Source organism: Dama dama, chromosome 10, assembly GCF_033118175.1.
Source record: "Dama dama isolate Ldn47 chromosome 10, ASM3311817v1, whole genome shotgun sequence".
Classification (NCBI taxonomy): Eukaryota; Metazoa; Chordata; class Mammalia; order Artiodactyla; family Cervidae; genus Dama; species Dama dama.
Window position 1 is genome coordinate 29,145,224 of NC_083690.1, and position 22,009 is coordinate 29,167,232.

General features: G+C 39.6%; 1 protein-coding gene across 1 annotated transcript in view; it reads left to right on the forward strand.

Moving 5' to 3' along the window:
- The window catches only part of LOC133063690 (S-adenosyl-L-methionine-dependent tRNA 4-demethylwyosine synthase TYW1), a 141,803-nt gene that overhangs the window by 21,611 nt on the left and 98,183 nt on the right, over nucleotides 1–22,009 (forward strand). The window contains exons 8-10 of the mRNA XM_061153363.1: nucleotides 2,152–2,269; nucleotides 7,214–7,266; nucleotides 21,276–21,394. Coding sequence (XP_061009346.1) covers nucleotides 2,152–2,269; nucleotides 7,214–7,266; nucleotides 21,276–21,394 — 290 coding nt within the window. The remainder of the gene's footprint in view (nucleotides 1–2,151; nucleotides 2,270–7,213; nucleotides 7,267–21,275; nucleotides 21,395–22,009) is intronic.

Here is a 22,009-nt window from a genome sequence, read left to right on the forward strand (position 1 = left end):
TGATCCAGTGGTTAAGCATCTGCCGTGCAATGCAGGAAACGCAGGTTGGATCCCTAGTTGCGGAACAAAGATCCCATGTGCTGCAGAACAGCTTAAGCCTGTGTGCTGCAGGTACTGGGCCCCAGGCCACAACGAGGAAGTCCATGCAGCACAAAGAAGGATGCCACGTGATGCAATGAAGATCTGCGTGCCACAACTAAGACCCAACAGCCAAATAAATAAATATTAAAAATAAGAAAAAAAAAGGAGTCTCTCATGTAGCTACTATCTTGCCTCTTTACAAAAAACAAGAAGAGAGGAAGAAATCAATGGAAATAGTGAATGGGGGTCATTGTAATATGATGTCACAGACAGAGACTATAGGACAAGCACGATGCAAGGTCCGAGGCAGCGATCAGAGCTGGGCTGTGAATTTTCTAGTGGTCAGAGGCAAAAGGAAAGCCAGGTTTATATTATCCTTCAGATTTCTATCACCGAAGACAAATTTCCACCATGGGATCGTCTAAAAGAAGCCTTTGGGGCTACAGGTGGAGGTGGTGGAGTAACTTGACTTGTGAGCAGATAGCCGTCTGGGCAGCTCAGAGCGATTTTTGAACTTGTTTTGGGGGTTTGCAGATGTTACAACCAGCAGTGGCCATGATTTAGTGAAGTCCTATGATGTATCAGGCATCATGCCAGGTCATTTCATTTCATTTAATCTTCAACACAATCCTGCTCCATGGATATTACTTTTCTTCCTTTTCAGGTGAGAAAATTGAAATTCAGAGAAATAACTTGTGAAAGTTGGGCAGCTGTCTGTACTCAGATTGTGAACACTGTTTGACATCTAGATAAGTGGATTATCGATTTATGCTTTGTGAATATGTGTGTTTGACTATGTAGTCACCTTTTTATAGGGGGAAAAAAGGTGCTGGTGCTTCTTTAGCTCACTGTGGGACTGGCAATGTGATCACTTGGGAGAAAACAGGTTTGTGAGGAGCACTTTTATCCACGCCACGTGTGGACAACTGACGTGCTCTTATTTCCCCCGCACATGACCGATGATGCGTTTCATTCATTTCTTTTTTTTTTTTTAATTTTTTTTTATTTATTTTTTTTTATTAGTTGGAGGCTAATTACTTCACAACATTTCAGTGGGTTTTGTCATACATTGATATGAATCAGCCATAGATTTACACGTATTCCCTATCCCGATCCCCCCTCCCACCTCCCTCTCCACCCGATTCCTCTGGGTCTTCCCAGTGCACCGGGCCCGAGCACTTGTCTCATGCATCCCACCTGGGCTGGTGATCTGTTTCGCCATAGATAGTATACATGCTGTTCTTTTGAAATATCCCACCCTCACCTTCTCCCACAGAGTTCAAAAGTCTGTTCTGTATTTCTGTGTCTCTTTTTCTGTTTTGCATATAGGGTTATCGTTACCATCTTTCTAAATTCCATATATATATGTGTTAGTATACTGTAATGGTCTTTATCTTTCTGGCTTACTTCACTCTGTATAAGGGGCTCCAGTTTCATCCATCTCATTAGGACTGATTCAAAGGAATTCTTTTTAACAGCTGAGTAATATTCCATGGTGTATATGTACCACAGCTTCCTTATCCATTCATCTGCTGATGGGCATCTAGGTTGCTTCCATGTCCTGGCTATTATGAACAGTGCTGTGATGAACATTGGGGTGCACGTGTCTCTTTCAGATCTGGTTTCCTCAGTGTGTATGCCCAGAAGTGGGATTGCTGGGTCATATGGCAGTTCTATTTCCAGTTTTTTAAGAAATCTCCACACTGTTTTCCATAGCGGCTGTACTAGTTTGCATTCCCACCAACAGTGTAAGAGGGTTCCCTTTTCTCCACACCCTCTCCAGCATTTATTGCTTGTAGACTTTTGGATAGCAGCCATCCTGACTGGCGTGTAATGGTACCTCATTGTGGTTTTGATTTGCATTTCTCTAATAATGAGTGATGTTGAGCATCTTTTCATGTGTTTGTTAGCCATCTGTATGTCTTCTTTGGAGAAATGTCTGTTTAGTTCTTTGGCCCATTTTTTGATTGGGTCATTTATTTTTCTGGAATTGAGCTGCAGGAGTTGCTTGTATATTTTTGAGATTAATCCTTTGTCTGTTTCTTCATTTGCTATTTCTTTTTAATACAGAGAGAAAAGGAGCAGCACGAAGGGGAAACAGGTGTGACCAGGAGCCTGGTGAAGAGCGAAGCCAGTGAGAGAAGAGCTATGATCACTCCTGCTCTCCGAGAAGCCCTCACTAAACAAGGTGAAAGTCCTCAGGAACTGTTAAAATACTACACTCTTAAGTGTTCTGAGTGCATGCATACTAAGTCTCTTCAGTTGTGTCTGACTCTCTGTGACCCTGTGGACTATGGCCGGCCAGGCTCCTCTGTCCATGGGATTCTCCAGGCAAGAATACGGGAGTGGGTTGCCATTTCCTTCTCCAGGGGATCTTCCCACCCCAGAGATCGAACCCACAGCTCCTGCGTTGCAGGCAGATCCTTTACCACTGAGCCACCGGAGAAGCCCTTAAGTGTTCTCATTTATCACTTAAAAAAGGAAACATAAAATAGGGATTGCCAAGAGGAAAAAAGAAAAGTCCCGCTACAGTTGGCTCAGCTGTGTGTGGCCGTGGCAACTGTAGCTGTTTGGGAGCCACAGTCTTGTTTCTGTGGGTCACTTTTGTGTGGGCTGCTTGGACCAGCAAGCTTCCTCTTTGCTTGGTTTATTGGGTTGGTACTTGACCATCAGCGAGGCTCAGGTATGCAGATGGAAGATGCAGTCACTGGCTTCTTTACATATCATTGTCTATTGAAAAATTATTAAATGCAAAAAAAAACCATATGATGTTAGGCTGGGTTAATTAGAAATGTTTTATGTAGAAGTATGTGTGGATTTCTGTGGTCCTACCTTATAAAGAAGGCTGCAGTTGAATGAATGAATAATCCTGGTTTGCTTGTAGAAGGAAGAATAATAAATTGGGGGTGAGTAGACTGACTTCCTTACCTCCCTCCCTCTTTCTATAATTATTGAGATCCTTTTATGTGACCGATTTGGTTGTACAAAGGAACTTAAGATGCTTGAAATTATCTCCTTTACGGAACTCTGGACCTATTAGAGGAGACAGACGAGAATATACAGATTTTGTACATAGAAATATATATGCTTTTTCTTTTTTTAATTTTTAAGTTTTTTTTTTAATGTGGACCATTTTAAAAGTCTTTATTGAATTTGTTACAATATTGTTTCTGTTTTATGTTTTGGTTTTGTTGGCCACAAGGCATGTGGGATCTTAGCTTCCTGGCCAGGGATCCAGCCCACACCCCTGCATGAGAAGGTGAAGTCTAAGCCCTGGACCACCAGGGAAGTTCCTGTGTCTTTTAATTAGAGTAAATGAAAGTGATTTTATAATAGGTTTCAATCTGTCATCTTGCTGTTTGTTTTCTACTTGTCTCGTGGATTCTTTGATTTCCTTTCTCTTGTTTAACTATCTTCTTTTAGATTTTTTTTTTAATGATCCTGCTTTGTTGGTTTATTAACTGTAGCTTTGTTTTGTTCCTTAGTGGTCTCTTGAGGTTTTATACTATCCGGTATCACAGTATATCATCACATGGTGTTACACAACTTTATGTAAAGTAGAAGAACCTTCAATACTTCTGTTTCTTCCCCACAAACCTCTATGCAGTTGTTTTCATATATTTTACTTTTACATATCTTTTCAGCCCTGTAGTACATTGTTATCCTTTTGATTCAAACAGCCATTTATCTATTACACATTTAAGTAATTAGGAAAAAATCTTATATATTGACTCATGTAGTTTCCACTCTTGGTACTTTGCATTCCACTGTGTAGATCCATATTCTGCCTGATGGCCTTTTCTTTCTGCCTGGAGGACCCCTTTTAGCATTTCTTGTAGTGTGGGCTTGCTGGTGATGAATTATTTCACCTTTTGTATATCAGAAAAATACTTTCTTTTGCCTTCATTTTTGAAGGTTTTTTTTTTTTTTTTGTTATTTAATTTTTGAAGGATACTATTGATGTGTCTAGAATTATGAAGTTTCACAGTTGTGTCCAATTCTTTGTGACTCCATGCACTGTAGCCTGCTGGGCTTCTCAGAGTGTCCACGGATTTCCCAGGCAAGAACACTGGAGTGAGTTGCCATGGCCTCCTCCAGGGGATCTTCTCAACCCTCAAAATTGTGGGTTGGCGGTTTTCTTCTTTTTTTGCACTTCCACTGTCCAGTGGCTCACATTGCTTCTCATGAGGCCTCTGTAGTCATCTTTTGCTTGTTCCTTTCAAATGTAATGTTTTTTACCCCCTGGCTAATTTTAAGATTTTCTTCTAACTATTGATTTTGAGTGATTTTAATTATGTCTCAATGTAGCTTTCTTCATGTTTCTTTATTTGAGATTTGTTGAGGTTCTTACTTCTGTGGATATATAGTTTTAATTGAATTTGGACAAATAATGACCATTGTTTCTTCAAGTACTTTTCCGCTACCCTGTCTCTTTCTTCTTCCCTGGGGACTCCAATAAATAGGCCTCTTGAATTTGACCCATAGCTCACAAATGTGTTTTTCATATTTTAAAATTATTTTGTCTGTCCTGCTTTACATTATTGGATAGTTTCTATTGCTGTCTTCAAGTTTAACTCAGTAATCTTTTCTTCTCTAATGTTGAATCTTTCATTACTTCTATCCAGTGTATGTTCCAACTTAGAGGTAGTTTTCATCTCTAGAAGGTCAGTTTAGGTCTTTTTCTATCTTCCATGTCTCCACTTAACTTTTGAAGCCTATGGAGTACAATTTTAAACTGATTCAATGTCCTTATCTGCTTACATCTGTGTCATTTCTGGGTCAGTTTTTGTTACTGGAGTGTTTTCCTCATTACTGGTCATGTTTTCCTAGTTTTTTTACATGCTTGGTAATCTTTGGATGTTATTGTTGTTTGCTTGCTAAGTCGTTTTTAACTCTGTGACCCCATGGACTACAATATGCCAGGCCTCTCTGTCCCTCACTATCTCCTGGAATTCACCCAAGTTCATGTCCATTGAATCAGTGATGCCATCCAACCATCACATCCACTGCTGCCCTCTTCTTCTTTTGCCTTCAGTCTTTCCCAGCATCAGGGTCTTTTCTAATGAGTCTGGTATCTGATTGGATATCAGATCTAATTTTACCTTTTGGAGTGCTGGATATTTTTGTATTCCTGAAAACATTTTTGAGATTTATTCTGGGACAAAGATAAATTATTTTGAAACAGCTTGAGCCCTTTAATCTTGCTTTTATGATTTGTTGGATGAGACCAGAGCTAATTTTTCCCCCCACCACTGAGGCAGAACCCGTCTATGTACTCTGTCCAGTGCCTTGGGAATCTTGAGGTTATCTGTCCGCCTGGTAGGAGCAGGCACAGTTCCCAGCTGGCTGTGAGTACCAGGCATGCTTTTAATCTTTTCAGATGGTTCTTTCCCATTGTTGGGTAGTTTTTCTCTTGCATATGCACTAAGCAGTATAGGAATCCCCTGCAGAGTTCAGTCTCTGTGTAGCCCTTGTCTCTGCTGAACTCAATCCTGCAAACTTTAGCCACAGGGGTTCCCAAGACTCTACTTCTGTGTTCTCAGCTCAGGGAGAATGCTGAGCTCTCCTTAGGTTCTCCCTCCTGCTGCATAGCCTGGAAACTTCCAAGACAATAAGCTTGGGTAATGGTAAGTCTCAACCTTGTTTATTTCCCATCTCTGTTGGATCATCATCCTTTGTTGCCAGATGTTTCATGTCTTGAAAACTGTCGTTTCATCTATTTTGTCCAGTTTTGGTATTTCAGGTGGGGGGTAAACCCTCTGTTACTCCATCTTGGGAAGAAGAAAAATCCTGCACTTGGATTCTTAGCAACTGCATAGTGTGAACTGTGGTCAATTAAGGTTGTTTCATCCTGTGCTGTACAGTCTTTACCTACCCAAATGCAGAGTTTTGTAGAACCCTGTGTGTTTTAGGAGAGAAAGATGTAAAAAGCTAGTAGAGTGTGATTTCTATGATAGTGCTGTGAGCAACATATAATGTAGGAATTTTCTCCAGGAATCTATAAAATGCTTATTCTGTATCTGAGATTAGCTATTCATTTGGACTTGGTTCCATCTTCAAGTAGATAAGCAGTTCTTTATTTATATGCAAGATGTTTATATAAATGTGGAAGAGGGTAAAAGACAAAGCCTCATAATATTGCCACTAGAGACATGTAATCCAAATTGACTTTGTTCCATTAATCATCACACTGTGAACATGGGTGTTTAACCAGCCACTGATCCACTTATGCCATCATCCAGGCTGTATTTCTCCATTTACCTCATTTGTCTGCAAGTCAAGGGTCTTTTTGTGCAAGAGACTCATGGTAATTGTGGTTTATTACTTGAAGCCTCATGAGAAACTTTATTAAATGCTTTCTGAAATCAGTATGTTCTACTTGTTTGCTCCACCAGTGTGTTAAAATAAGGAAATGTGATTGCTTTGGCATAGCTTTTCCATGCTTTTCATGTCTCATGTGGCTCAAAAAATTTAAATGCTAGGTTGTGGAGGGTGCTGAGAATTCATGTCAGGTTCCTAGAATTTTATTTTCCCACTTTTGAGGACAATATTTCTTTCTTTTAATCTCCTCTTGCCCATCTGATTCTTTATTTATTTTTGAAGATTATTGGTGACAGTTCCCCAGTCGTTTTTTGTACAGAAATGTATGGTTTCTTGCTTTTGCTGTTTGTTGCAGTACCTGGTTCTTTTTTATCTGTATAAATGTTCCTCAGGAACTCGTAAAGCATGTGCATCCTGTAGTTGTTGACTGCGGTCTCTCTCTCTGTGCCCTTGATCAAGTTTACTTTGTTGCTTCAGATCGCAGGGTTCCACTGAGTTTTGACCTATGAGATCTGTTAGATACTGAGAGATCTTAAAATCACTTCCTGTGATTTTGGATTGGCTTATTGTTTCTTTATGTATTTTGAGCCTGTGTTATTAGAGGCATACCTATTTTAAATTGTTGTACTGTCCTGGTCAATTAAACCTTAGTGGCCTTGGGGATTGTTGTCTATTATTATTTAAATGAAGAAAAATTACTTTGCTACAGTTTTATAATCACTTTTATAATAAAATACATATATATAAAATCACTTTTTGATATAAGGCTTTGAATCATTTCAATTTTGTGTTTCCCTGTTTTTTCATTTAGGTTATCAGTTGATTGGGAGCCACTCTGGGGTGAAGCTTTGCAGATGGACAAAGGTATTTGTTTTTGTTCAAATATTATTTCTGTTTTAGGCAACTTTTATATGGCTGTAATATGCAATGCATTTTTACCATTTTAAAGGGTTAATTTACATTTAATAAAGTATAGTGATTTTGAATGAATTAGTTACATGAGTTAGCATATTTTGATGGATGTTAAAAATCCTTATCAAACACCTGAATTAAGCTGTAGACTATTTTCCTCACCGCTACAAGTTCACTTATGACTGTCTCTGGACAGTAGCCCTTGCCCTGACAGCCACACAACAGTTGTTCTCTTTGGTCTCACTGTAGTTTAGTTTTGCCTGTTGTAGAATTTCACATGAATAGGATCATATAATGTGTAGCTTTTTGCTAATGGCTTCTTAAACTCAACATCAGGTTTCTCAGATTCATCCACATATAATGTGTATCAGTTCATTCCTTTTTATTGCTGAATACTATGCAGTAGTATAGGCATAGTACTCAGGGAAGCCTCCGTGGCTTAGCGGTAAAGAATCTGCCTGCAGGCAGGAGATGAAGGAAGAGGTGAGTTCAATCCCTGGGATGGGAGGATCCTCTGGCATAGGAAATGGCAGTCCACTTCAGTATTCTTGCAGGGAAAATCCCAGGGGCAGAGGAACCTGGACATGATTGAACATCTGTATGCACACATTCAGTCAGTATTATGAACATACCACAGTTTTTAATCTGTTACTAGTTGTTTGGATTGTTCTCAGGTTTTAGCCATTAAGAATAAAATGACTGTGAATGTGTGTGTACAGTGCTTTTTTTGGGGTGAACATACGTTTGATTTCATCTGGGTGTATACCTAGGAGTGGAATTGCTAAGTTATAGGGCAGGTATATATTTAACTTTATAAGAAACTCCCAGTCTGTTTGCAGTGTGGTTGTACTGTTTTATACTTGCATCAGCAATTTAAGAAAGTTGCTGTATTCTCTCACCATCATGTGGGATTATAAATCTTTTTCTGATTGTGAAGTGGTACCATTTTGGTTTTAATTTACATTTTGAAAATAACTACTGATGATGAGGAGCACCTTTTCATGTGCATATTGGCTTTTCATAGTTACGCCGCCTCTGTTGAGATATTTTACCCAAACTGAGTTGTTTGACTTTGTATTATTGATTTGTAGGAGTTCTTTATATATTGTGGATATGAGAGTTTTGCCTGATGCATGCTGTTGTTATTTTCTCTTAGTCTGTGGCTTCCTCTTTCATTTCCCTAATGGTATCCTTTGAAGTTTTTAATGTGAATAAAGTCTAATTTATCCTTTTTTCTCTTTTGGTTAGTACTTTTCATATGTTAAGAAGTCTTTGTCAACTTGAAGGTCACAAAGATAGTTTATGTTTTCTTCTCGAAGCTTCATATATAGTTTTAACCTTTATGTTTAGGTCTTGAATTAATTTATATGAATGGTGTGAGGTAAGGATCAAGATTGTTCCTTTCCACCACCTATCACCTACATGGATATTTTGATGTTTTAGAACCATTTGTTAAGAAGGATTTTCCTTTCACCACTGAATTACTTTTAGGCCTTTGTAGAAAAGTCAGTCAACTCTATATAGGAAGGCCTGTTTCTGGACTACTCTTATTCTGTTGCATTGATGTGTTTGTCCTTAAGCCAATACCACAATTGGCTTGATTACTGTGGTTTTGTAATCAGTTTGAAATCATGCAGTATAAGTTCTCTGTCTTGGTTTTTAATTTTCAAGATTGTTCCTTCTCTTCTGGGTCTTTTGTATTTCCATATACATTTTAGGATCAATCTATGAATTTCTATTGTATGTATTTATTCTGTTTTCTTATGTTCTGTATTTGTCTATTTGTCATCTCTACCTCAGGGCCAATTACATAACTATAATTTCTTACTTTCTGTATTAAAAAATATTTTATTATTATTGTTTTTCATTTTTGGCTGTGCTGGATACTATGGGTCTTTGTTGCCACGCATGGGCTTTCTCTAGTTGCGGCGAGCACGGGCTACTTACTCTCTAGTTGTGGTGGACGGGCTCTCATTGCGTGGCTCCTCTTGTTGTGGAGCATGGGCTTTAGGGCACACTGCCTCAGTAGTTGTGGCGCATGGGCTTAGTTGCCCTGGGCCATGTGGAATCTTCCTGGACCAGGGATCAGATCCGTTTCCCCTGCATTGGCAGGTGGATTCTCAACCACTGGACCACCAGGGAAGTCCTTATTTTCTGTATTCTTGATGCTCTGTCAGGCTCATAGAGACTGCCCCTCCCAGGGCTAATTCCTAAAGATTAACAGTAGCTTGCCTTGAACATACCTTTCATCTGTGATTCTAAATCTGTAGGCTTTAGCTACCTCCTTATCTGACTCTGTCACACACCAAGCCAATATCTTCCCTGCCCTAAATCATGCCAGGGCCTGATACAGAAAGCTAGAGATAGCCCTGTAGTATAGAGCCCACTGGAACAATTCATTTCAGCCAGTCTGGCATCATTTACCCTGCTCTGCCTTTCCTGTCCTAAGGAGACTCCAGTAAGGGCTGTGGCCCAGGCTTTCCCCTCACTTCTCTCTGCCTCCTGAACAAACCCTGTGGGCTATGGTGGGCACCTTTCTCTCGGAATATGTAAGTAATATCTTCCTTCAGTAGCATTGGCCTGTGTTGGCACTCAGTCACCCTTGTGAATTAAATTCCCATGGGTACAAATAAGATATCATTAGAATTATTGTGTTTTCTAATGAAAATGCAGTGATGTGCAATATTATGTTAGTTTCAGGCATATGACATAGCTGACATTTGCCTACGTTATGAAAGGCTCACCACAATAAGTCTAGTAACCATCTGTCCCCATACAAAGTTCTTACACTTTGTTGATGGTATTCCTTCTGTTGCATATTGTATCCCTGTGATTTGTTTGTTATAAAACTGGAGGTTTGAACCTCTTAGTTCCTTCACCTATTTTGTCCACCCTCTCTCCCCTCCCTTCTCTCCCTTCTGACCGTGACCGATTCCCTGTATCTGAGTCTGTTTTCATTTCATTTGTTTGTTTTGTTTTATAGATTGCACATATGAACTAAGTTCATGTGGTGTTTGTCTTTGTTTCTCTGACTTACTTTACTTACCATGGTAGCCTCAAGGTCCATCCATGTTGCTGCAGACGTCAAGATTTCATTCTTTTTATGGCTGAGTAATATTACTGTGTGCGTGCATGTATGTGTGTGTGTCTATATATATCTATCTATATCACAGTTTCTTTATTCATTCCTCTATCTATAGACACTAAGTTTACATCTGTATCTTGGCTCTCGTAAATAAAGCTGCATTGAACATTGGAGTACATGTATCTTTTCTGATTACTGTTCTTGTTTTCTTTGGGTAAATATTCAGTAGTATAATTGCTGGGTCGTATAGAAGTTCTATTTTTGATTTTTTGAGGAACCTCCATAACTGTTTTCCATAGTGGCTGCACCCATTCACAGTCACACCAGCCGTGCACGAGGGTTCCCTTTTCTCCACATCCTCACCAGTGCTTATTTGTTGCCTTTTTGATGATAATGATTCTGAAATATGTTAGGTGGTGTCTCACTGTGGTTTTGATTTGCATTTCCTTGATAATTAGTGATATAGAGCATCTTTTCATGTGTCTGTTGGCTGTCTGCATTTCCTCTCTGGAAAAATGTCTGTTCAGGTCCCCTGCCCGTTCTTTAATTGGGTTGTTTGTTTGTTGCTGCTACTAAGTTGTGTGTATTTTTATATATTTTGGATGTCAACCCCTTATTGGATATATTGTTTGCAAATATCTTCTCCCATTTTAGTAGGCTGCTTTTTTGGTTGTTGAGAGTTTCCTTCACTGTGTAAAAGCTTTTTGGTTTGATATAGTCCCATTTATTTATTTTTGCTTTTGTTTCCCTTGCCTTAGGAGACATATCCAAAAAATATTGCTAAAACTGATGTTGAAGAGTGTAGTGCTGAAGTTTTCCTCTAGGAGTTTTATAGTTTCAGGCCTTACATTTAAGTCTTTGATCCATTTTGAGTTTATTTTTGTATATGGTGTGAGGAAATAGTTCATTTTGATTCTTTTGCAGGTAGCTGTCCAGTATTCCCAACATCGTTTACTGATGTCTTTTCCCTTTTGTGTATTCTTGCCTCCTTTGTCATAGATTCGTTGATCATATAAGTGTAGATTTATTTCTGAGTTCTCGTTTCTGTTCCTTTGATCTATGTGGGTGGATTGGAAACAGAAATGGAAGTAAGAGTGGTTAAAGGGAGTAAGATGGGCCTCTGGTGACACTTTCAGAGTAAGATTTAAAGATGACAGGCAGTCCTCAAATAAGTAAGTTTAATTTCAAATAATTATTGCAAGATAGATTTCTCATCATTGTGCTATAAAAATTAGCAGTACATAAAATGACCACAATAACTTCTTAAACAACTTTGATTTGTGAAAATCCTGTATTTCATGTCTTAATATTTCATATGTTAACTTAATATTTGGTTTCAAGTCTACCAAAAGCATCTCAAATCTCTTCTGTATTGTATTTATGTGACACCTACACATATAACATGGGATACATGTATTGTGTTAGTGACTTAAATATTAGAAGCAGCATTATTCTCCATGGTGTGGGTTTTCAAAATGGTGAAATTTCTTACAAAAGCTTCACATCAAAGAAAGTGTTTTCTGTCCTCATTTTCCATAGTAGCTACATTCCTGGAAAATTCAGTATATGGTAGAATGTTCAGAAAATACTTTATCTGTAAAATGAAGTTGGAATCTAAGCGTGGATGATTATAATCAGGTTTTCCACAAGTATGGAGATGTAGTGAGTCATTTGAAAGGAAGTGGCTTATATGACCCTTTGTATGTGTGGGAGGGTGGGGGTTTGGGGGGCTATCTTAAACATTATAGGAGATGTGACAGTCTTGCCTCTCCCCTCACTTATTGCCAGAAGTGCCTCCCAACCATTTTGATAACAACAGTATTTCAGTGAATTTCCAGAATACCCCCAGATAGTGTTGACCCCATTGAGAACCTCCGCCCCAATCCATTTTCATTGCCATCCTTGAAGTTCAGGTTGTCCTCCTGGACACTGCAGCTAGGTTTTTTTCCTGTCTACTTCTGACTGCCAGTGAATCCCCTCCTCCACCTGCTCAATTTATCTGATATTAACCAGGTTAATCTCTGAAGTTCAGTTCTCATTTAGCCGTTTTCTCTGAAGCCTTATGGTAGCTCTTCATTCCTTCGTACTCAACATATCAATTGGGATGTGTAATAGGCATCTTAAACTTAACGTGTCAGAAGTAGAATTCCTGATTTCCTCTCCTAAATCTGTTCTCAGTCTTCATTCCAGCGATTTATGACAACACTGTCCTTTCAGTTACTCAGGCCAGAAGCCTGGGAGTCATTTCTGTTCTTCTGTTGTTTTTCTGTTTTCCTTTTTACCCTCCCACATCTATTCCGTGAGCACATCTTTTCAAACTATATCCAGAGTATAACTACTTTTCAGCATTTATACTGCTATGCCTGGATCCAAGTCACTGTCATATGTTCCTTTTATTGTCGTAAGTGATCTTCTAACTGCTGTTCCTGGTTCCACTCAGTCATCTCCACTGCTGTTCCCTGCCCAGCAGTTGGATGCCTCAGATCATGTAACTCTTTTCCTTAGAACTCCCAGGGGTTCTAATCTCTCTCAGAACCAAACCCTGATTCCTTACAGAGGCCTCCAAGGATCTGATCTTCCGTGCTTCATCTCACCTTACTGGCCTTCTTGCTGTTACCCGAATACACTGAACTCAGACTCCTCCCTGGCTTTCTGGTCTCATGTCTGCTCACTTAGATCTCTGCTCAGTGAGTCTCTGTCAGAGAGGCTCTCCCTTGACCACCTTTGAAAAATAACAGCCTTCCCCCGGTCCCCTAACACTGCTTGGAATTTCTCCATAGCACTTATTACCAATTAACAGATTAGGTCTTGCTTATTCTGTCTCCTCTTTCCCTTCTCATCTCCTCCCCAACCTAAGAGTCTTCATTTTTCTTTCCAATACTGAAAACAGAGCCTAGCAGGTAGTAATTGCTTAGTAAACATTTGTCAGATGACAAAATTATATTAAACCCCAAACCTGAGGAAGACTCTCTCTAGTATAGTTCTGATCTACTTGTTCAGCTTTGTTTTCTGTTTTAACCTTCATACATCCTATTGCTGCCTCTCTTCCCCACTCTGATCTCCACCTGGCTGAATCCTTCCCATCTGTCCCAGTCAGGAAAACAGAAACCACCCTGGGTATTTTCGCAAGAACAGATTTAATAAAGTAAATTAACTGAATGCTTACAAAGCCATTGAAAGGCCTGGGGTAATGAAGGTCAGAGAGAACTTCTCCTTGCTTGGAGAAAGTCGAGAAGTGCTGGGCTCACAGGACACTGCTGGAAGTGACCTGAAACGCTGGCAACATTAAAGCAAATGTGTCCCAGGAGCTCACTTGAAGCCGCTTCGGACTTAGTGTTTGTTGTATGCCCTTGTGTCTGCCAGCTGCTGCCAGTGAAGAATAACGATTTCTCCTTTCTCGCCATCTAAGTCTTGGCATAAGTGCCGCTCATTGGTGGAGTCTAATCAGAACCCCTCAGACAAGGGAATCTAAGAAATATGGTATAAGGGCTTCTTAGCCCCTACTTATAAGGGGAGGCACAGGACTCAGTGTTAATAGCACTGTCTACCTCTTTAGATGCTCAGCATCTGTACACACCCTTTTACCTGTATTTACATTTTCAAACCATGCTAAAAACAAAACATCTGCTTCTCCCTAAAGTGTTATAATTATTACTCATGCAAGGGAGGATGTATTCATTCTCTCCCTTCACTCTGTTGAGATCTTTTACCTAGGGATGACATTATAAGGTTGACCACCACTTACCTGTTCTATATAAAATAGTTGGAGGGGAGGAAAGATAATTATGTATATCCAAGCAAAGAAGACAGTATGTATATTTGTAACTGCTCATATTTGCACTTGGTCACCTGGTCGTGGTTGGTATTTCTAACTTCCTTCCTCCACGAGGCAGGCCACATTTCCTTTGTGCTGTATCACCACCTCAATATGATGCTTCTTTGCAAAGATGAATGATTCTGTCAGTGAGGAGTCTGAGCCACTAATGGCTCCTTCTGTAATCTTCTCTTAACTTCTACGACTGTAAAGGAGAATACTAAGGGCTTCCCAGGTGGCTCAGGGGTAAAGAATCCACCTGCAATGCAGGAGACACAAGATACATGAGTTTGATCCCTGGGTTTGGAAGAACTCCTGGAGGAGGGAATGGCAGCCTGTTCCAGTATTCTTGCCTGAAAAATCCCATAGGCAGAGGAGCCTGGTGGGCTGCAATCCATGGGATCACAGAGAGTGAGACACTACTGAGAACACACACACACAGAGATGTCTCGGAGGTCCCCTTGGTTCCTGAGAAAATATTTGTTTCTGTGACATGAGGCGCTCAAAGGAACCAGGGGCTAATATTAACTGTCAAGAACTGTGGAGGGTCTCCTCTTTCAGCCTGCTCACAAGCCAACATATTCACCTGGTAGAGTTTCACAGATGCTGGTGGAGAACCCAGGACTCCTAGGTCAAAGACAAAGAACAACAGGCAGAGTGAGATTCATGACCAGGTGGGGAGACAGATTCCTGATGCTTCCTGTTCCTCTATCCCCCCTAAGTCCTCCTCCTGTTTGTACTTTTTTTTTTTTTAACAGTTTGCTTAACCAGTTTAGAATTTATTTTCTGTGTGTGTGTGTATGTGTGTGTGTGTGTAGTCACTTAGTCATGTCCGACTGTTTGTGACCCCGTGGACTGTAGCCCACTAGGCTCCTCCGTCATGGGATTCTCCAGGCAAGAATACTGGAATGGGTTGCCATTTCCTTCTCCAGGGGATCTTTCCAACCCAGGGATCGAACCCAGGTCTCCCGCATTTCAGGCAGATGCTTTAACCTTTGAGCTACCAGGGACGCCATTTTGCTCTGTAGTATGGAATAAATCTCTAAATCAGGGGTTAGCAAACCTTTTCTTAAAGGGCCAGATGGTGACTTTTTAAGGTTTGTGGTTCATATGATCTTGTTGCAGCTTTTCAACTATGCCATTTTAGCCCCAAAGCAACCATAGATATAAGTAAACAAATGTGGGCGATAGTATTTCAACAAAACCTTACCTGCAGAGACAAGCTGCAGCCTGACTTTGGCCCATGGGCTGCACTATATTGAACACTGCATTGAACTCTTCATCCCCTGTCAAAAATGGAAGACTGAAATTTTACCCAGACTCTGTGTTTACTTAGTCTTAATCTAGCAGCAGAAGCCCACTCGTTTAGGTTTGTTCCTCCCTTGTATGCAATGAGAGTCCCTCTAACAGATTCTGGTGAGCCCAGAACCACTAGCAAAGGGGATCAACCGGGAGCCCCACCAATAATAAGCAGCTGGGACAAATGCTCTTCTTCCCTGTTGGACCATGAATTCCCCCCTCCTGCTAAGAGATATCAGACGGTCAAGTAAAAATGGAAAGAGAGAAACCTTCTCCTTACCACCTTACTCCTGCTGTAATCGACCTGGCCTGTGAAACATTCTCTGTGCCTGCTGGGCTCAAGACTCCTTTTCTTCACTGAGAGATAGCATGGTGGTTGGGTGGCCCGAGACTTCTTTCCTTCACTGAGAGATATCATGGTGGTTGGGTGGCAGTCCCCTCCACAAGAAGTGGCCTGTCTAGGGAAGCCAAGTCTTTTTATTCTTGTCCTGAGACTTCACTCTCCCATTCAGAGTTACTGGGGCTACCCAGGCCCATCGGCCAGAGCAACTCTGCCAAATAAGCTGCCTGTATGGGAAGCCTGCTGGCCTGAGATTCCCCTCCTCCATGTGAAACCTCTTTCACCCCCTCTGACGGTACCAGCCAAGATCAGTGGGAGCCCAAGCAAAATTACATTGCAAAGCCTCTGAAAATTAAACTGCCATTGGAGCCACAGCATACAAAATAGTCCAGGACCTGCAAGCTCAACCTAAACTAAGTGCCTGCTGCTAAAATGAAAGAATGAAATAGAATTTAGAGCCTCCTAACATAGTAGACAAAATGTCTAGGATGCAGTGAAAAAAATTACCTGTCATTCCAAGAACCATGAAAATCACAACTTGAGCAAAAAAAGATAATGAACTGACACCAACACCAGATGAATCAGATGGTGGAGTCATCTGACAAGGATTTTAAAGCAGCTGTCATAAAAATGCTTCAGCAATCACTTACAAAGTCTCTTGAAACAAATGAAAAAATAAAAAATCTCAGCAGAGAAATGGAAGTTATAAAAGGAACCAAGAAGGAATTATACAATTGAAAAAATACAGTAACAGAAATAAAAACTCACTGAATGGGTGCAGTAATAGAGTAGAGATGACAGAGGATAGAGCCGGGGACCTTACCAATTGACAGAATGATCTGTGACCAGAGCAAGTCAATAGAATTTACCCAACCTGAATAGCAGAGAGAATAAACTCCAAGTAGAACAGAACCAAGGAAATCCACATGAAGATACCTTACAGTTAATGATCTGAAAGCTAAAGAAGAAAAAGATCTTGAAAGATGCTAGAGAGAAACCGTGAACTAACATCAATTTGACATCAGATCTCTCATCTGAAATCATGGAGGCCAGAGAGAAGTGGCACATGTTCAAGTGTTGAAAGAAAATACCTGTCAATCATGATTTCTGTGTCTGGCAAAACTATCCTCCAAAATGAAGATTAACTAAACACATTATCAGATTAAAGAAAACTGAGTCTTTTTCTAGCAAGTCTGCCTTAAAGATAGTTAAAGGAAGCTATTCAAACCTAATGAAGTGATGAAAGAAAGATTCTTAAAGCATGAGAAAGGAAGTCAGAGTGATGAAAAGAGCAAAAATATGAGTACATATAGTAGCTGATCATTTTCCTCATAATTTTTATAATCATATTTGATGATTGAAGCAGAATACTTTTAAACATTTTTATTTATTTTTATTTGGCTACACTGGGTCTTAGTTGTGGCAGGTGGGATCTTCAGTCTTCGTTGCAGCATACAGAACCTTTAGTTGAGGCATGCAGACTCTTAGTTGCAGCATGTGGGGTCTAGTTCCCTGACAAGGGATCGAACCTGGGCCCCCTACACTGGGAGCTTGGAGTCTTAGCCACTGGACCACCAGGGAAGTCCTGAAACAAAAATTTTAACACCATGTGATACTCAGGACAATGATATATAATTTAAAAGAGAAAATTAAAGGGATCTGAATGGAAGTGATGTTTCCACACTTCACTTGAAGCTGGTAAAATTTTTTTACTAGTAGACTTGATGGGTCATGTATGTATAGTTTTATACTCAGAACAACCACTACAAACACCATCTCAGTGAAAGTCACTCAGTTGTGTCCGACTCTTACGATCCCATGGACTGTATAGCCCATCAGGCTCCTCTGTCCGTGAGATTCTCCAGGCAAGAATATTGGAGTGGGTTGCCATTTCCTTCTCCAGAGGATCTTCCTGACCCAGGAATTGAACCCAAGTCTCCTGCGTTGCAGGCAGATTCTTTACAGACTGAGTGATGATGGAAGAGCTATGAGGAAAGCCCACAAACACTATACATAGAGATAAAATCAAAACAAAAAATAAAGATGGAATCCTGAAAATGTTTAAGTAATCTGCGGGAAATCAAAAGAATAACAGGAGTGAGAATCAGAGGGAATAAGCAGGAAACAAATAATAAAATGGTAGGCTATTTTAGTGCATAACTAATTACTTCAAATGTAAATATTCTAAATCTGTCAATCAAATGATAAAGATTGGCAGAGTGGATTTAAAAAATGACCCAAATATAGGATGTTTACAGAAAACTTACATCAAATTCAATGACATAGATAGGTTGAGTAAAATGGTGAGTCAGTCAGTAGAAGCTAGTTGACATATAAGGAATATACCACCCAGCAATAGCAGAATATGTGTTTCTTCCAAGTGCCTATGGAACACTCACCAAGACAGACCATGTTCTAGGCCATAGAGCAAACCTCAGCAGATTTAAAAGTGTTAAAATCATACAGAGTGTGTTTTGTGATCATAATGGAATCAAACTAGAAATCAATAATAAAAACAAAAGGAAAATCTCTATAAATATGTGGAAATTAAACAACACATTTCTAAATAAGCCTTGGGCCAAAGAGGAAGTCTCAAAGGAAATGAAAAAATACGTAGAACTGAATGATAGTAAAAAAAAATGTAAATGATGCATGCAGCTCAGGCAATGCTCAGAGAGAAATTTCCAGCAATGTATGCTTATGTTAGAAACGAGGAAAGATGTCAAATCAGAAACCAATGAAAATCTAAGTAAGTGTAAGTAAAAATCTAAATGTAAATTTAAATAAATGTTTGTGGATTGGACGACTCAATGGAGTAAAACATCAAATCGATGTATGGGTTTAATGCAATTCCTATTAAAGTCCCAGGAAGGTTTTTGTAGAAGTAGACAGTTTATTATAAAATTTATAAGGAAAGGCATGGGAATGTAAAATAGCTTGAACAGTATTGTGGAAGAATAAAATGGGAGGAGTCATACATCCTGATATTATAGCTTACTGACTGCTACAGTAATCAAGAACATATGGTATTAGTAGAGGGATGGACATATAGATCAATAGAACAGAATGGAGGTCCCAAAAATAAACTTACAAGTATGCTTAACTGATTTTTTACAGAGGTTCAAAAGCAATTCCTTGGAGAAAGGATAACCTTTCCAACTAATGGTGCTACGGCAACCAGCACCATCCATAGGCAAAAAACCATAGGCAAAGAAACCTCTGCCACCAAACCACGTGCACCAAAAGTACACACACACACACATTTTGAGTTAAATAGATCAAGACCTAAAATCTAAAGTATGAAACTATAAAACTCGAAGAAAATAGTTTTAAAGAAAAATGTGCCGTCCTCCTCACATGCGTCCATCCCTTTATCCTTTTTGCCCTTCAGTGTTCAGTTTGGATATCTCACCTCTGAGGCGTTCTCACGGGTCCTGGAAGCTGGGCTGATCACCTGTCCCAGGGGCTCCAGTAACAGCCCCTGGACATTTGTCTTTTCTCTGCTTGCCCAACATCTTAGTCTTTTCACGTTTGGGAAGTTTCTCATTAAATGGGCTCTGGTTGGTATGAGGGACCACTGCCTGCTATGGAAGCTAAGGATGACAGATACTGTTTCCTGGGACCATGTCCTAGTGACTTGGGTATGAAAGTGTCATCTAGGATAGTCATTCCTTTCAGCCGGAGACTTTGAATATGGGGTGAGTGAAGGAAAGGAACTGGGACATGGAGAACTCATTCTTGTGCAGGTGGCAGCAGCCATCTGCAGTTCAGCGGTGGTGCTGCTGATGGTCTCGGGAGAGGGGGCATGGTGTCTGTAGTATATAACTTCTGGGGGATCCAGTGGTGGTCCTGCTGCTGGCTTTCCTTCATTATTGCCTTTTTAATGGATCATTGAGCTGTGAGATCCTTTCAATAAATTCCTTTTTTTCTTTAGCTAGACTCCATTTCTATTGCTTGCAGAAGAATCTTAACTGGTTTAATCAGATTATCATAATAGTATTGCACATTTTTCTTGCTTACTTGCCATTTCCTCCAACTAGCTCCTCCATGGGTAGAGGCTCTGTCTTATTAATCATTGTACATTCAACACACAGTATGCTTGAAGTACATTAACTGATTGGTAAATAATGAATGAAACATGCAAGTCTTCAACTTTGTTTCTCCATTGCCATAATATTTAGTGGCAATTATTCTGTAACTTTTGCATATGGTGGACATTTTAGTTTTCAGTGCTGCTTTGGAAGATGTGAATATTTTGTTTGCCTTCTTGAATATTTTCTTGGGAACTTGGAAGAGCGTTTGTAGAAACAGTTATCCTGAACAGCATTTTCCCTTCAGTCCTTTTTTTTTTTTTCTTTTATGTGAAAGGACTAAGTGAAACAGATAGGGGAACCTCTTTTATTAGGACAAAAAATAAGACTCTTTGGTCAACTGACATAGTAACAAGCTGGTAGATTTTATGTGGGCAGCATTGTAATATCATTACACCGATGTGTAATGTACACTGATCCATACGTATGAAGGCTTGCCAGCTGTTTCCTCGTTTGTTGTTCCTCTTGTTAATTCCGTAGCATTTTGGTCACTTTGCTCAAAATCTCAGTTATCTTGGACAGCTTCCTCTGTTTGTCCCTCTGATTGGGACCATACCTCTTAAGTTCCCTTTGCTGTTCCTCCACCAATGTTAGAGCAAAGTCACCAGGTCCTTTCTTGCATGACCTCCTTACAGGTTTCACTTTTTACTGAACCAAGCCCATCTGACACACAGCTCCTGGGTGGATCTTTCTAATGGTCACCACAGGAAGCACCATGGTATCTTGTGGTCCCAACCCTGAGGTGATCTGCAGTATTTCTTCAAGTTACCATTCTTACGGTGGTTGTGCCAATCACATTGTGTTCTTTTCTGGAATAATCTATTTCTTGTATACATGCAGCTTGTCCCCTCAACAGTCCCAACTTCCGTCTATGTTCAACTTCTACCGTTGGGTTGACATAGAATGTGCTCCAGGTTTCATTCCCTTACTCACCCTCCTTTATTCAGTATGGAGATAACTCTTTCAGGTGAATGTACTTCCCCCTTTTCTGGGAGCCTTATTTCTCCTTTGGCATTATATATTATTGTACTAATATTTGAGGCAGGTGAATGGATTTGAAAATGAAAGTATCCATGGTCCTGCCTGTGGAGCTTTCAAAATTAATGAATCATAGGTTTATCTCATTAGGGTTTGGAAAACCCAGAGCACTATCAAAACCCAAACACCATCAAAACAATCTAATGTTAAATGTTGGTTTTCTGTCTCATGCAGATACTGGTAGGGGTATTTATACTCCTGAAACACTTGGTTTCTTCTTTAAAATGATGCCCTGGTATTTTGTTTCCTTGCTTTGAGGATCTTTTTCAAATTATTTGTTTTTTGTGTTCACAGTCCATGCTCCGAGGGAGAGGAGGTTGCTATAAACATACATTCTATGGCATTGAAAGCCATCGTTGCATGGAAACTACCCCGAGCTTGGCATGCGCGAATAAATGTGTCTTCTGTTGGCGGTAAGTAAAAATGAATGGCCATGGTGATCAAATAGGTAATGTTGTGCTGAGGCTGAAAAATCCTGGGAGTTTATTACGCTCTCTGTTAACCTGTTCTTTCCTATTCTGATAGTGGTGTCATTAGCTATTCAGTGGTGTAGATTGGTTTAGACTGAAAATCTCTACTTTCTCTAACTCACTATATCTGTTTACGTAGCTAATTCAATTGATTGTATTTTAGGTTCTCACTATTTCATCCTTTTTTTAAAAAAAAGTTCCACTGAATCATAAAAGTACTCTAGACTTACATAGAAAATTTTAAAAACCATTAAAAGTTATAAAGAAAAGCAACAATTCAAGCATCCAGGGAAAACACTTTTAATGCTTTGTAGTATTTGCTTTCTGTTTTTTTTTTTCTCTCAGAGTCTTTTGTTTTTAAAAATATAGCTGAGAGCATTTTCTACTTTCTGTTTTATATCCTGCTTTTATTTTTTAAATATAAGACTCTTTCTCTGTCATTAGAATTTTATATACATAAGCTTTTTATTTTGAAACAATTTTAGCTTACTGAAGATTTCCAAAGAAATTTTCCAACTTCTGTTAATGTTCAGACCTTATGTAACCATGGAACAACTA